The following is a 17,114-nucleotide window of genomic DNA, read 5'->3' as shown; positions in this document are numbered from 1 at the left end:
ATAATGAGTTTCATTCAGTTATGGCTTATACCTGCAAATGTGCTGAATTATGCATTTCTGGAAGCCCTGTAGACATCCTTTTTAAGCCATGCTGCACAATCGATCCCAGGATGGGGTGGGAGGGAGGGTGAGCTCAAGCCAGAAATCTATGTTGAGCCACCTCCAATGCTAGCGTGTGGGAGAAGAGGAAGAGAGAAAAAATCCAGGCCCAAACCTGCACTGGAATGTTTATGATCAGGGCTAGCTTGGAAGCTGTAATCTAAACATAACAAGCCATGGCCCCATATGTGCTGTCACCATTGGGTGGTAGACCCTGGACCAGTGTCCCAAGTCTTTACCAGGATTTCAATGGGGGCAGAGAGGCGAGTAGGGAGACCATAGCCAGGGGAGAGGACATAGTAACAGCTGGGGAAAGATGAGTGGGCTAGGGGGTGGAGGAGCAAGCTGGTGAACAGCAGGAAAACAGTGAGAGCCTGCAGTTTTGCTGGCTGGCCAAGATGGGAAATGCAGTTGTCTCAGCTAACAAGCTGTAGAAGGAAGCTGAGTGCAACATGCTGGCCTGTGAGAGGAACAGAACCAGAGTCAACTCCTTCCCCCTGTCACTCACACAGCAAATCAGGAATGAAAGGGTTATGGCCCCCTAGAGCCCTTTAAAGGATTATTATGCCCATGCTATGGATGGATAAACTGAGGAACAGACAGGTTACACAATGAAAAGCCAGGAATGGAGCAAAGGATTTCTGGCTTCCAGAGTCCTATGCTCACAACTAGACGACACATCCCATCCCTCCATTTGTTTCCAAGAAGTCCATCCCAGTGAGAAATTAAACGGCGACCTGTACATTTAAAAGCAGCTGGGCTTTCCCAAGAGAAAATGGAACGTCTGTCTTTTCCTGGCAAAAACAACTATTCTTTAAATATTAAAACAACTATGAGGTGCCCAATTTGAACTGGCTCCTTTTTCTCTTGGAGCAGAGGCTAGGCTAGGCTGGAGCAGGAAAGAAAAACACTGGTAAAATCCTCTCAAGTTCCATCTTGAGCAGATTCCCTAGCCGCACACTTTGTCGGATCCTTCTTGGATACGTCATAGTAGGAAACTCACGTAAAATTCCCCATCACCAACGCTGCACTGAAACGAACCCGTATTTTGAAGTCTTTCTTCTTTTTCTCTCCCTGCCACACACTTTGCCATTCTCACTCTCCAGCACCCTTCCCTTTCCCCTCTTACAGTTCCATTCCTCTGCACTCTCCTCTCCCCTGTCTCCTCACCAGAGAAGCTACAGTGTAACCTCAGAAAACACCAGAGTTAGGGACTGATCAGTTAATCACACACCTCCTTTAGAACCAAAATTACGCAATCAAGCAGCTAAGGCAAAAAAAATGTTGCTCCCCCAAAACAGTACCCTGGTGTGTTAAACATAAGCTACTAATAAAAAAGGGAAACATTTAGGATGTTTGACAAAGTAGAAACTGTTTCTGTACTTGTTTCTTTTAAATTTAAATGGTTAAAAGCAGCATTTTTCCTCAGGACAGCACATTTTCAAGGCTATATTAAGTCAATCATAGGTGACCACTTTCCTCTCTAGCCAGGAGGGTCTTGATGCCCTCCTCCATCTATGGCCCCACCCCAACCTCCAATCTTTCCCCAAAGCCCCCCCACCTCACCGTCATTTCACCCCCTTCTTCACCACTGCTCCCAAGCACGCTGTGTGCCCTTTCTCTTCCTGAACATCCCAAATGCCACAAAACAGCTGTCTGGTGGCAGGCAGGCAGCACTGGGAGGGATGGGAAGGAGTTAGTCCATGGAGATGCCAGCAGACAAGAGGCCCTGAGGGGAAGGCTTAGAAGGGGAGCTTGGCTGCCAGGGAGTGCTGAGCACCCGCAGCGTGAGTGCCTATGAAATCCATGTTCACTTGAAAACTTTTTAAAGAACCACCATACATTTTGGTTCAGTTAAACGTGCCAGAGGTACAAACAACAGCCATTGCTGAGATGTTCGCAGCTGAGGTTCTACTGCATTTGAAACAACCAGCTGTGAAGCAGCATAGCAGCAGTACTTCACAGCTCAGATGCCACTCTCTTGGTTCCTCCCTACCCTATCTGTGTTGGGAGGGGATGGGAGCAAGAGGAAATCAGCCAGCTCCAAAGTGGATTTATTGTTGTATTCCAGTTCACTGTGGTGTTAACACCACGATGCAGGTATAGGCCAGTTTTTGTGAGGCAGGGCAGGGCAGAGGACAGACTCAGCAGTACCTGTTGTTCTAAGGACTAGCCTAACCCAGCCTCTGCTTTTGAAGAACCCATCCCAGCATTAGCCAGGCCAGCCCACTTAGGCTATGTCTACAGTGCGGGTGTTTTGTGGAGGAAGAAATGAAAATGGAGTGCTCATTTGCATATCTCACTCTCTCATTTGCATATCTTCTTCTGATCCTTTTTGTGGAAGACGTTTTTGCGATAAAAAGCTCTGTGTAGACGGGGAGATTTGTTGGGGAAAAACTCTTTGCGCAAGAGCCCTTGTTCCTCAAAAAAGGAGGTTTACAGGCTCTTGCACAAAAGGGTTTTTTTCTGACAAATGGCCCGTCTACACAGGGCTTTTTATCCCAACAACCCCTTCTGAAAAAAGGATCGGAAGAAGATACGCAAATGAGAGCACACGATATGCAAATAAGCACTCCATTTGCATTTCCTCTTCTGCAAAACACCCACAGTATAGACATAACTTTAGGCTGTGTCTACACTGGCACGTTCTTGCGCAAGTAAACTGATATTCTAATGTATAAAATCAGGGCTCCTTGCGTGAGAACTCTGACACTCCCACTCAGGAAGAAGCCCTTTTGCGCAAGAGCTCTTCCAGAAGAGGCCAGTGTAGACAAGCAACATGAATTTCTTGTGCAAGAAAGCCCTATGTTTAAAATGGCCATCAGAGCTTTCTTGCACAAGAGACCGTCTACACTGGCATGGATGCTCTTGCACAAAAGCACATCTCTTGTGCAAAAGCAAATGCCAGTGTAGACGCTCTCTTCTGGAAGAGTTTTTGCAGAAGAACTCTTCCGCAAAAGAGTTTTTGTGTGAGAATGTGCCAGTGTAGACGCAGCCTTAGTGTTTATAATTAGAGGCAAAGCAACAGTAGATATAAGCAACAGTGTCTACACTGAAAATGCATTGACCTAACTCTATGCCTCTCGCAGAGGTGCAGTTCTTAAGTGGGAACACTGAGCAGGTGACGTGGGTGGGGGTGACATTTTAGTTAGCTGCTTACTGAGTTGGGTGGACATAAACCACTTTGCATCAATCTAATACCATAATGTAGATCAGGTCCCAAGAATGCTCTAATAACCCGTGCAGCCCGCCATCATCTGAGTTCCTTACACAGTTGTCTTTGGAATTGTACAAGCCGCTTGGTAGACAAGATGAAAAGTTCAGAAGCATTGCGGCTGCAGGAAGAGAGTGCTGAGCAGCGCCCATCCCGAGTACCGGCAAAAGGGATAAATACTAGCTATCGGACCAGAGGAAAGTGTGTAGATCTGAAAGGCTAACATGGTGACGGCATGCCTTACAAAAAGGAACTATACTGAGGTTTGTGAAGCATTGGTATAGGTTCTCTAGGGAGGTTGTGGAATCTCCCTCCCTAGAGGTTTTTAAGTCCCAGCTTGACAAAGCCCTGGATGGGATGGTTTAGTTCGGGTTGGTTCTGCTTTGGGCAGATGGTTGGACTCTATGAACTCCTGAGGTCTCTTCCAGCCCTAGGATTCTATTTCCAGACACAAAGCTTGTCCAGGGTGAGGAAGGAAAGTGTGAGGTTGAGTAGCAGGGATTCAGAGATTCATAAATTTTAAGATCCCAAGGGGCATTGTGATCATCTAGTCCAGGGGTGGGCATTAATTTTTGAGAGGGAGCCATTCCAAAAATTTGGAAAGTGGTCAAGAGCCTCACTCTTCCATGATATTAATGGAGATGTGGGGTCTGGGATGAAGGTTGAGTGCAGAGGGGAGCTTGGGATAAAAGATTGGAGTGCAGGAGGGAGACTGAAGTCTGGGAGGGAGTTTGGGTAAAGGAGGTGGTTGTGACCTAGGGCAGGGGACTGGAGTGCCGGAGTTTAGGATGTGACCTACGATAGAAGGGGATTGTGATCTGAGGCAGGAGATTGGGGTGCCAGATCTGGGAGGGGGTATAGTTGTAAGAGGGGGACAGTGAGTTTGGGTTTGTTGAGCAGGAGGTGGCGGAGGATTGGGGCAGGGATGGGGTGCTAGAGGCGGACTATGGCCAGGAGACTTACCAGCCAGCAGACAAACCAGCCAGCCTGCCTGCAGAGCTACGACTTGCAGAACTTAAAACGTTTCCCAGCCAGCCAGCCTGCCTGCTTGCCTGGCCATGTGCTTCATTGAATAACTGAGCCGAGGAGAGGGGGCATGGTTCTTCCTGGCTGCCTTTTATTTTGGCCCATTGGCCAGAAACCAGCCAATGGAATCATGCTGGGGGTGGAGCGGCTCCTGAAACTTTCCTCCTCCCCTCCAAGTTTTGAAACCAGAAGGAATCCCAGCAGCCATGGGCTGCAGGGCAAACAGAGGAGCCTGCGGGACAGATCTGATGGGTTGGAGGGCCGTAGTTTGCCCAGGCCTGATCTAGTCTCACCTCCTGTATAACACAGCCTATAGGAGTTTGCCTGTTAATTAACTGGTTCATAGAGATTCCCTGCCACCTCCAATAGGTATCTTTCTAGGCATGCTGTGTACTGTCAAAAAACTTTATCCTAACAGAAACAATTTGAGGTATAAAATAGCTGCAAAGAGCAATTTAAAATGGAACGGTGATGGCACCCTCTAATTTTAGCATTGTGGCCACTACCATCCCATGAAACTAAAGGCACATTTTCCACATGTTAAAGCTCACCCAGTTGCATGAGGTATTGAGTAAATTACTGCAGAGTGTTACACATGTGTCTTTAAACACCACAGTGAAGTCTACACTCTAAACGTGAACCTCAAGTCTATTCCCACTGGGAGAAGCAAGAGGAGGGAGAAATGTGGTCTTTGCAGCCAGAGATAAAGATTTCTTCAGATGTCAGTGGTGGGCATATTAGAGGAAGGCAGAAAAACCACATAGACCAAGTTCTGATCAATATAGTCATGCAAGTAGCCCCATTGAAGTCAAGTAAATAATTTGTGTGAAAAAGGCAGGAAGAAGAATTAACCCCATATATGCAAACCACTAAGCATCCACTAGTCTGAAATGTCAAATATTTCCCCTTTTTGCTTTAATGAACCCCCTCAGGATTAATTTTCTCCATATCTTCTTCTGAGAGTTGGATTGCTCTAACCCAAAGGAATAGAGAAGCATTTTGTAGATTTTTAGGCATCACATGGTACAGCTCCAGGCCTGGAAGAAGGACCTGTTCACAAAGGCCTTTATTTTTTTTAACTGAACTTAAATAGAAGTCCTTTCATAGAGAAGCATACAGGCAGTATAGAAACTGACCTGTTCTAAGGGCATGCACAAAGAGAAGCGCTTCTGGTTTCAGGAACATTTGAAGACAGACACTGGCTCTCTTCTTCTCATAAAATAGGTAACATCACTGCCAAATGTTCCTCTGTGTAAATAAATCAGTAAATAAATTACCAGGGCAGCTGCAGCCATCAGCACATTGTCCTTGACACACTTCATTGATATTCAGACTCTGGCAGGTTTTGACACAAGGAGACACACACTCCATATACTCCATGCCAACTGGACATCTCGGCCCTGAAACAATTAAATAAAATTAGAAATATATATCCCTTAATAACTGTTAATCTCTTTAATTACTATAAAATGAACGACCAGGGTCAGAGAAGAGGTCAGATCCACTCTGATCAATTATTTCATTTTCGGGAACAAAATATTTAATGGATGTTAATTTTGTTGCTTAATGTGACAGTTGAATCTTCCACTTTGATTTATACAAGAACACGACCCTAGTGAAATCGTGTATATATCACCAACAGAAGATGGTCCAGTAAAAGATATTCCCTCACCAACCTTGTCACTTTGTTCTACATACATGTTTAAGGCACACGAAAAAAAACCTGTGTTTTTTCACAGAACCTATATCATACACCGAAAGAAAGCAAATTACGTGACGACAATTCTGAGTGGACTCCATGTGTGATCCATCACTGAGGAAAGTCCTGCCATGTTATTTAGCTGCTTGCCACACACAAATAGGTTATATTCCTCCAAAAGACTTGCAGTACCCAGCTCACTCACTGTGTTGCACTGATGCCTTGTATTGCTAGAGAGAAGTGAATCAGGTGAGGGACCTCGAAATCCCAGAATACCGCTAGGAGCTGCCCCAGCCTCAGTGTGAATGTGTTCATGAATGCACACATCTCCAGGGCTTCTCTTATCAACTATCATTAAATTTCCTGTTAATTCTGCTTCCCAGTGACTTTACTCGTGGGACATACGCATCATGACACAGGCAATTTTCCCCATAATGCTTGTATTAAATGGCCATGTGATAACTACATTGGTTTGCACTGACAACACTACACCATGCAAGCAGAGTTTCTTTGTGGGGCACAATATTCAGTAAAAATAAACACAAAAAAAAGCAATGTCCTCACATTAGGATTAGTGATAGAGATGTAGCCGTGTTAGTCTGGGGTAGCTGAAGCAAAATGCAGGACAATGTAGCACTTTAAAGACTAACAAGATGGTTTATTAGATGATGAGCTTTCGTGGGCCAGACCCACTTGCTAACATCTTTATGGCTGACCTAGAACAAGGTTTCCTCAACTCCCGTCCCCTTTTACCCCTCCTCTACCTACGGTACATCGATGACATCTTTATGATCTGGACGCATGGCCAAGAAACACTGGAGATATTCCACAGAGATTTCAACAACCTACACCCCACCATCAACCTCAGCCTGGACCATTCTACACGAGAGATCCACTTCCTGGACACCACCGTACAAATCAACAATGGAAAATTAGACACCACTCTCTACAGAAAACCCACCGACTCATACAGTTACCTACATGCTTCCAGCTCCCATCCAGAACACACCACACGATCCATCGTCTATAGCCAAGCCCTTCGATACAACCGCATCTGCTCTAATCCCACTGACAGAGACCAGAAGCTTCAGGATCTCTACCAAGCATTTATAAACCTCAACTACCCACCCAGAGAAATAAAAAAGCAAATTGAAAGAGCCAGACGAATACCTAGAAACCATCTACTTCAAGACAGACCCAAGAAAACCAACAATAGAACACCACTTGTCATCACCTACAACCCCCAACTTAAACCTGTCCAACACATTATCAATAAACTACAACCTATATTGGAACAGGATACCATACTCAAAGAGGCTCTGGGAGACAGACCCATAGTCTCCTATAGACAACCACCTAACCTCAAGATGATTCTTACCAACCACCACAGGACATACCACACTAATACCAACCCTGGTACCTTCCCTTGCAACAAACCCCGTTGCCAGCTTTGTCCACATATTCATTCTGCTGATACCATTATTGGACCTAACCAAGTGAGTTATAAGATCAAGAACACATATTCCTGCGCATCCAGAAATATAATCTATGCTATCATGTGCCGAAAGTGTCCGTCTGCTATGTACATTGGACAAACATCTCAGACACTTCGCCAAAGGATTAATGCCCACAAAACAGATATCAGACAAGATCACAAAGAAAAAACAGTTTCTTGCCACTTTAACCAGAAAGGACACTCTCTCAATGACTTAACCACCTGCATTCTGCTACAAAGACCTTTTACATCTGCACTTGAAAGGGAATCCTCTGAACTGTCATTCATGTTAAAATTCGACACTTTCCAAAAAGGACTCAACAAACATTTGAACTATCTCACCCATTATCAAGATAGTTTCCCCAATTATCACCTCTAATACCATTAACTCACAAACATCCCACTCTCCCTACCTCTAATATCATCAATTCACAGACACTTACCTTCCTTCCTCCCCCCCCCCCCCCCCGCATCCCCCTCCTGTTCTGCAATGTGATTTGTCCTTTTCATATTTGTTCATTTTTTTTAATTGTATCCTTTGGTACATATGGTTGTGACTACTTTCTTCCACTATTTGATCTGAGGAAGTGGGTCTGGCCCACGAAAGCTCATCATCTAATAAACCATCTTGTTAGTCTTTAAAGTGCTACATTGTCCTGCATTAGGATTAGGGCACAGAGTGGTCTCTTTCCATGGGGACTATACGCGGGACAGGCCTCATCTCTCTAGAAGGCATCAATAGGGCCCTCATTAGCAGAAGAAAAATAAATCTAAACTTTTTTAGACAGTTGACTAATCCTAGACAGTGTGGAATTAAGATAAAATTTACCGAGTTACGTTTAATGCCTTTGAGGTCCATGGTACTAAAAATGCAAAAAAATTAATGTGTTATTGGGAGACTGAGGAATGCAATGACTGGAAAGGACTAGAAACTTCAAAAGGCTTTTTGGAACAAGAGGAAGCGAAGTTCATTGGAAATACTTAGTGTAAACAGATTGTAAATGACTCATCTCCTAGTCCATCCTTTTGAAGCTGTGCCTTGAGAATAACACATTGTCTACTAATTAGCTGCTCCTGGAAACTCCTGATCAAAGACCCCCGAATCATAGAAAGGATAGGCTAAAATTTTTCATGAATGCGCTAGTTCTGAGCTGAGGCTGTTACGAACTTGTGACCAAAAAGAGACAATTTGGTGAGTTCTGAAAGACTAATCACCTGCCACAGCCCCTGTTGGAGTAGTAAGCTGATTAGCATATTAGTTTGAATATGTTTTCCCAGCACTGCTTTTACCACAAGAATAAAATATGCTTGCATAAGAACTGATTGGTAAATCATAACGGTGGCCAGCTACACTGTTACTAATCTCTGAGGAGCAAGCAAGGAAACAGACTGCTAGTGGACTCACAGTCTAATCAGAAAGCTGTTCAGCCTGGAAATACCTACGTCAGAAGGGAGAAAGATGGCAGTCTCCACCCAACTGAGGTGACAACTAAGTAGTAAAACACTAGAGTGGATGTCCTTGCCAGACCATAGATGGGGGTACAGGTGCAGTGACCTAAACTGTCACTTATCTCCTCCACCTCAACGTAAACAAAGGAGCTCCCTTGGTCTATAGGAGAAAACAAATGCTGCTGATCAGGATGGAACAAGGTTCTGGCCCTTCCCCAGGGCAAACGAGGGACTTGATTTACTGTTCCCCATGCCTTGTGTAGTTATTTCTGCCAGTGCAAGGAGAGTGTTGTGTGAATGTAATGCATAACCAGATCAGAGTGGCATCATTGTGCACATCCTTGTATTAGTGATAACAAGTGAGCAACATGCAGGGCAAAAAAGGCTCACATCCCAAGGAAGTAATTCTGCCTCGTTTATTAACCAAACTCTCCCCACTGGCAACTGAAAGAGATGTTCTGGAATACAGCAAGTTCTCATCGTTTCCCTCCGCTCTCTGCACTCACCGACTTTTAGCCGCTTCTTTGACCTGCTGGGTGTTATCATCTGTCCCTAATAAAAGTGTGCTTCCTTGGTCAAAACAGGCTAGACCCAGAGTTGGAAATCAAGCCAACTCATCCCAAAGCTAATGGCTGGCAGCACTCTACTGCTACTGGACATCATGGATAGAAGCTCCTGTAGAATAGATTCAAGCTAGTAAAGAATGAGCAAACAAAATAATCTCACTTGATAAACCAGCACCGGATTGAAAACTTTTTCTGACAGCCCCTCTGGACTACAACGTACAGACCTGCAGGTTAAGCAGTAATATCCTGAAGGGGAAGCTTTGGAATCATTACCACAGAGACTTACTACACAAGCTGTCTTTGGGCCAGCCATCCACAATCACTCCTTGCTGAGCGCAGCTCCTGGCATACTCTAGGAAAGTTGGGCAGTGGCAGTGCATGTCCTGAGCACAAGTGCACATGTCTTCTTCACAGAGACCAATGAATGGCTCTGGATCAACTCGATGGTGGCACCTGGAGAATACGGAAGACGTCCTTAGCAGCTGGCACCTTTCCATGACATCCTGCATAATTAAAACAAGTGAGCAGAAAAAAAATCAAAATGTTGTTACAAAATGCTTAGATCAGTGTTCTTCAACCAGGGAGTCATGATCTGTACACAAAGCCATCTGGGAAACCATGATGCTTTGAAAATTGTAATATACTCTAAAGCAAATACTCCTCCACTCCACACACATTCTTACCCTTCAAAGTCAAGTATTGGAGTGATGGTGTCATAGATTATAGGTCAGAAGGGATCACAAGATCATGTAGTCTTACTTAATGTACATCACAGGTCAATAAACACCACCCAGCCCTCTCCTCACCAAGCCCAATGACCAGAATTATATCAAATTATTACATCCCTCAGGAAACTGAACACTTACCTGTCCCAGGCAGAGAACAGAAAAGACTGATATGTAAACACACACAAATAAGTGATATATGCTTATTGTTGTAATGGAAATATTTTGTGTTTACTTTTATAGTAAAAGTAAGGGGGTTACAAAAGATTTATACTTCAAATATAGGACTGCCAACCTGAAAATGTAGGGAAATACTGGTTCAGAGTCACTCTACATATCTCTGTGCCTTATGGTATAGAATTAGACCTGCTCAGAAGTGTATCCAATATGCAGTACTTCTAAGAATGATTCACCTTGAGCTCAAGTGGCAGGGATATGGCTGAAGGAGGAGGCTGCCTAGAATTCCCTACTATTACCAGGAAGATCCCATGGTCGAGGTGTGCAGCACAAATGAAACTATGAAGTTGCTAACTGGACACCAACTTTTAAAAATGTTAACAAGATTTAAGAAAGGTTGAGAGATCTTAAACAGTTTTTCCTTTAAAAAAAGTAAGGGCCAGGACCACAGCTGGGGCAAATAAACATAGTTCCATTGACTTCAATGGCATTATCCCCAAACTTAAAGTTAGGCATGTGCCTATCTCTCTCTCTCTTACTGGACTGGATCCAAACAGCCTGATATAACCTCCATCAAAGTCAATGAGAAGATTTAACTAACCAAATGTGCTATACAATTCAGTGTTCTAAGCTCAAGACTCAAAGATGCAAATGCAAAAATCAACATTCCAAAAGCAATAACCCAGCCATATTTACAGGACAAGAACACATTCACTTATTGCAATGGCTGTACTTAGTCAATGGAAAAAAATGGTTAATTCTTATTATTTTAATGAAACCTTTGAGTTTATCAGAATTCAGACTATTATGGCATCTGTAGTATAATTAGGAATATGAACGCGTAACTGTGTACATCAGTGATGTGGACTCATCAGTTAACCTTCATAGTTACATGCAGGCTCCCAGTATTCACGGTGGCCAGTAGAGATGTCATCATGTAGACGACTTATTGGTTAATCCCGTCGACAACACACATTTCCCCCTCTTGTTGCCACTGTATCAAAGGCAGCAGGGAAGGAACTGGAGCCAGTGCCCATGAGGAGATGGCTTAAAAGCTAGTTCCCCACAAGCACTGGATCCATTTCCCCTCCCCCCCCCTCCATTCCCCCAAGGCTTGGACTGCTGCCTCTGACAGGGTAGGCTGGAACTGATATGTGCAGGGAGGTGGATTTCAAGCAGGTTTCCCTCATTTGCCAGCTCTGTGGACCCACCTGCCCCCCTGCTGCTGCCTCCTACAGCAGTGGTGGGAAGGGGCAGGGCCCGGTGCTTGAGGCAGCCAGCTTAAAAGCTGGTTCCCCGTAGCACCTCCTCCGCGGTGCTGCCTGTCCCTCCCCATAGGGAGGGCAGGGGAGGCTGCACAAAGTAGCCTCTGCCCTTGGACAGTCTGAGCTCCCTGCTTACCGAGGATGCACTGCATTCCATGGAGCTGCCTCTGTCCATGGTGAGCCTGGGCCTGCTGTGAACAGCGGCCTCTGTCCACAGGCAGTTCAGAACTCTCCTCCCCACCCCCACACACAAGGGCTGCTGCCAGCCCACACTGCTCCCTCTGTATCAGAGACAGCAGCGCCTCTGATTCAATGTGTTGGCTGTATCAGAGGCAGCAGCATGGGGTGGTAGGCAGCTGGTCCTCAAGGGGGCTGATTTTTAAACTGGCTCCCCTCACAGACCAGCTCCCCTTACCATCCCGCGTGCCGCCTCTGACAGTGAGGCAGCAGCGGGCCTCCTGGGAGTGGAGCTGGCAGAGCACTGGCTGCTGGCCCTGCCCCTGGGGCTATACGATAGTCATTTAACGGCTAAGATTTCATGCAGTGAAACATCCCTAGGGGTCAGCTTAAAAGCCAGCTCCTGGCATACACTGGCTCCCAGGGAGCTGCCTGTCATTCCCCCACCCCCACCCCACGTGTAGCCACGGCAGTTTTTCAGCAGTTACACGTTTACTTGAATAAATGAATTTTAACATCCCTAATTATAACCTGACAAGTCAGACCTCATTCCTAGGGTAGGGTGGGGGAGACTGTACTTTTATTAACATAATTATATAGATATCTGTAGATTCCAGAAGCAGAAGGATCATCTAATACTCTATTGCCCAATTCTAATATTTCTAGAGCCTGTATTTTCACTGCAGGATTAGGAGATAAGTAAATGTCAGAGAAGTCATGGGAGTTACTCCGACCCTTCAGTTTCAATAACAATGATTGACATAATGGCTGTGGGTTAACTAATTATATATACACAAGTAAAATATGAATCTATGCAAGGAAGCAATAAATAAATACTTAATCTGAGTCAGACCTATTTAAATGTTTAGCTGCTGGTGGTGTGAGAGAGATTAATTTAAACTCAATGCTCAAAATGTTCCAAGGACTTTAATACATTATAACTGATGTTTTCCATCTTCTGATGCATCTTGCCAGTGCATCACTGTTGTTGATTATTGATGTTTAAATCTGAAAATTTAACAATTATTTATATGTACGGAATTTGCAGCATCCAGCCAAAAAGCAATACAGATGTGGGGGCAAATTATTCTCAAAAGCTCCATTTTCTGAATCACTGTGAGTTTGTAGCTAATCTTTGGTCACTTGGGAGCACTCCCTTGTAGCTATGTGGCACACCCTGGCCTCTCAGATATTCACTATGATAGCAAGATATGAAAATAAATTCTCCAGCTCCAAAGGCCCTGCCTTCTACTCTTGGAACTAAAAAAGAATATCAGTTAGGTGTCACACCAGAGGGCCTTCAGGCTGCTCTTTGCACATGGAGACACGTACCATCATGGAGAAGCTTGCAGGGCAGAGATGGTGACAATGTGATGCACAAATCGAGAGCACCAGGGAATGACCATGTCTGGGTCCTGTCCTAAATAAAACAGTCTTTTCCTGCTTACTATCAGCAAGTACTGTCTTTTCTCTATCAGGAGGGACATTATTCAGACTAAGATGCAGTTGCAGCTGATGCAGGTCTAATTCCATTCAGTAAAGGGCAGTAATTAGAACTAACAGCGTAGAGGCCAAGTATCAGCTCTGGAGTAAGGAAGCAAGATAGGGATAGGAGCAAGAATGAGCAACAACTGCTAGACTGAAACTCATAAGAGGCTCAAGCCATAACATTTTCACATGGATTTTTAATCCCCTCCCCCTGTGAGCTGCTGCTGCTGGCTGAAAAGCAGGCCAGCTGTCTCCCCTCAGCCAGTCAGGCAGGTCTATGCAATGCAGCTGAGTTCATTAGTCTGCCTAGAGGCTGGGCATGGCTAATCCTCAAACTCAGCAGAAGGTGTTCAGTCCTGACAGATAGCAACAATTCTGAACAGCCGTAACTTGTAAGATTTCAAAATTTGTTTCCACGCTGGAACAAAAACAAAACCTTTCCAGTGTTTTCCCAAAAATCTGTGTGCATCCAAGAGCTAGGGTCCAGTCCCTGCTCTGCCTGACTCAGAGTGGAGTTTTTCCTCCCAAACCATGCAACAGGACTATGCAGCACTTTAAAGACTAACAAGATGGTTTATTAGGTAATGAGCTTTTGTGGGCCAGACCCACTTCCTCAGATCAAATTGTGGAAGAATATTGGCATATTTATTACTATTCTCCATGTATAGAGAATAGAGTACACCTCTATTACTATTCTCCATGTTCGATCAGGCAGAGTTCAGACTTGCTTCAGTTCCCAGTGTCCTAGTCACCCAGCCATAGGGAATCTCTTTGCTCTCTTTTCAGCCTCCCTGACAAAAGTTTAAAGGAAGCTGATCTGTCCCCATAAAACATTTCAGCAACACAAAATAGCATATTTTGCCAAAATGACATTTCAGATTATTTCCACTGACATCTTCCAGCAGTAGGACACACTGGTCATTTCACTACTCTGTTATTTAACCCTCAGCTTAATAACATAAACATTATTTTCTCTTTGGATGTAGGTCAGTGGAAAGAGGTGATAGTATTGTTCCATGAGAAATTTAAAAGGCCACTGATTTAATTTGTTGATAAATTACTTATGATTGGAGATGGGATCAAGCCATCACATTTTGACCTGGATTTTAAATCCCCTCCTTCCAGTTTCAGAAAGATTCGGTTAGTGGGGTAATGTTCAGCTGGCTACAAAATGTAGAAAAGAACCCTATTTGGATTCTAAACAACCCTCAAGGCTACAGAAGTTTGAACATACGAATAGGCATATTGGGTCAGACCAAAGGTCCATCTAGCTCAGTAATCAGACGGTGGCCAATACCAAGTGCCATCAAGGGAATGAACAGAACAAATAATTATCAAGTGACTCATCCCCTGTTGGCCATTTTGCAGCTTCTGGCAAACAGACACTATCCCTACCCATCAATGTTCCCTCTAATTTTTTCCATCTCTGGACGGAATACATTTTGTTATGTACACTAAAGCATGTGTGGATGTGCACCACCAGTAGCAATATTTATTGCCTGCTGTGGGCACTGTGCTAATCAGCTGGGTGGCATCTGTATCTCTCTTGGGTGGCCACCCAAGGGCTCAATTTACAGGGAACACTGCAGCCCAGCCTAGCTAATAGCCATTGATGGACCTATCCTTCATGAATTTATCTAGTTCTTTTGTGAACCTGTTAAAGTCTTGCCCTTCACAACATTCTCTGGCAGGGAATTTCACAAAATGTGCATAATGTGTAAAAAAATATTTACTTTTGTTTGTTTTAAACCTAGTGTGTATTTCGTGACACCTAGTTCTTGTGTTAGGAAAAGGAGTAAATAACACTTCCTTGTTTACTATATCCACACCAGTCGTGATTTTATAGATCTCTATCATATCCTCCCCTTAGCCATCTCTCTTCCAAACTGGAAAGTCTCAGTCTTATTAATAGCTCCTCATTCCATACCTCTAATCTTTTTTGGGGGGGGGAGTAGGGGGGGAAAAGGCCTTTTCCAGTTCCACTAAATTTTTGTTAGATGGGATGACCACGTCTGCACACAGTATTCAAGATATGGGCGCATCATGGATTTATATAGAGGCAATATGGTATTTTCTGTCTTATTCCCTATCCCTTTCTTAATGATTCCCAATATTCTGTTCACTTTTTTGACTGCGGCTACACACTGAATACATGTTTTCAGAGAAATATCCACAATGACTCTGATATATCTTTCTTGAGATCTTAACAGATAATTTAGACCCCATCATTTTATTTGCATGTATATTTATATATACACTTGAGATTATGCCATCATTTTAGATGTGTAGTTGGGGTTATGTTTAAATTTGGATCCCAAAATTAACCAAGTTACATTTCTATGATGGCCTTGTACAAGGTTGTGCTGTAGAATATTGGAGCTTAAGCGCTGTAGATGTTTAACGGGTCATTGTTAAATTAAAAAAAAAAAAACACAGTGTATTTGTTTTGTACATTTCACAGCACACCACAGATAATCAGTCTCATTGTTTTCCGTGCTATCCTTAATTAGTTTCAGATATATTTTAAAAGGTGGCCACTGATTCTGGGTGCTCAGTGTGAGATGCCAAAGGCCTCATTTTCAGAAGTGCCAAGACACACAACTTCCTCTGTTTTTCAAAGGTTCTGGGCACCCAGAACTCCAATCACTTTGGAGACCCAAATCAATTCACTTGAAAATTCTGGCATTAATCAGTTCCCCCTGTTATTTGTATGGCTTGCTTTCAGTACTCATCTGGAGATTGATGCCGATTCTGGGAGACTCCCAACCAATCCTGGAGGGTTAGCAACCCTATTTTCTATCAAATAAAAAAATGTTAAGGAGGTCTGGCTGCTTGTAAGCTTTCTGAAGCAGAAACCTGTCTTTCTGTGTTATGCTAGGTACCTTGTACACATTTGGGTATACTATAAATCATATACAACTTGCCACACTCAGCCAAGCCTTCTCCCACAAACTATAGACACTTGTATGTGACAGTGGCTCTGGCTCTCTCTTACACTGGTATAACTCAATGACTTCACCGAAGTTAGTCTTACTTTATACCACTGTAAATGAGAGGAAAACCCAGGCCCACAAGCTCCACCCCTCTCTACTTGCCTTCCAGGACCTAAACAAGGAGCCTGCAACATTGGCTCTCTTTGCTGTGTGCAGAGAATACTCAGCCTTGTGCATTGGCTGTGGTTCCCTTGAAGTCAATGGAAAATCATCACTGATTTCAATGGGAAAAATTTGGGCCCTAAAATGTCACTTTTATGTCTGGTTACTAAGACTTTATGTATAACTATAATACTCTAACAATAGACAAAGCCATCATGCAAGATATCCTTGGTGTACTATTTCTAATGGAAGGTAAAATCTTAAAAGTGAGGCTCACATTAAAGAATGTAAAACAACCTTTGACCACTCTAAAAAGCAGAGATATTCCCCTGCAAGAGTATTGTTGTAAAAACTGTTCTTTGATCCATCTGTTTTACAAATACAGCTGTGTTGGGGCATTCCATTTTAAAACAGTCTGGTTTTGTCTGTAAACACAGGTCTAATCACTTATAATTATATCAAGGGAAACACAAGACAACTCTTAAGATAAAGGACCCAAACTGAACACTGGTGCAAAAGGGGATGTAACTTCTTACTGTGTTACATTAGGGCTGAATTTTATGTCAAGTGTAATAGCTCCTTTAAAAAAAAAAAAAGCAATATGATAGGATTAGGGACCATTGTGAGCCAGGCATAAGG

At 43.7% G+C, this 17,114-nt stretch overlaps 1 protein-coding gene across 1 annotated transcript in view; it reads right to left on the bottom strand.

Moving 5' to 3' along the window:
- The window catches only part of VWF (von Willebrand factor), a 249,131-nt gene that overhangs the window by 197,183 nt on the left and 34,834 nt on the right, over nt 1-17,114 (bottom strand). Inside the window, exons 7-8 of the mRNA XM_006128153.4 lie at nt 9,835-10,051; nt 5,617-5,739 (exon numbers count right to left, since the gene is read on the bottom strand). Coding sequence (XP_006128215.2) covers nt 5,617-5,739; nt 9,835-10,051 — 340 coding nt within the window. The remainder of the gene's footprint in view (nt 1-5,616; nt 5,740-9,834; nt 10,052-17,114) is intronic.

Source organism: Pelodiscus sinensis, chromosome 1 (genome assembly GCF_049634645.1).
Source record: "Pelodiscus sinensis isolate JC-2024 chromosome 1, ASM4963464v1, whole genome shotgun sequence".
NCBI classification, from domain to species: domain Eukaryota; kingdom Metazoa; phylum Chordata; order Testudines; family Trionychidae; genus Pelodiscus; species Pelodiscus sinensis.
This window is presented reverse-complemented; position numbering and strand designations above follow the sequence as displayed.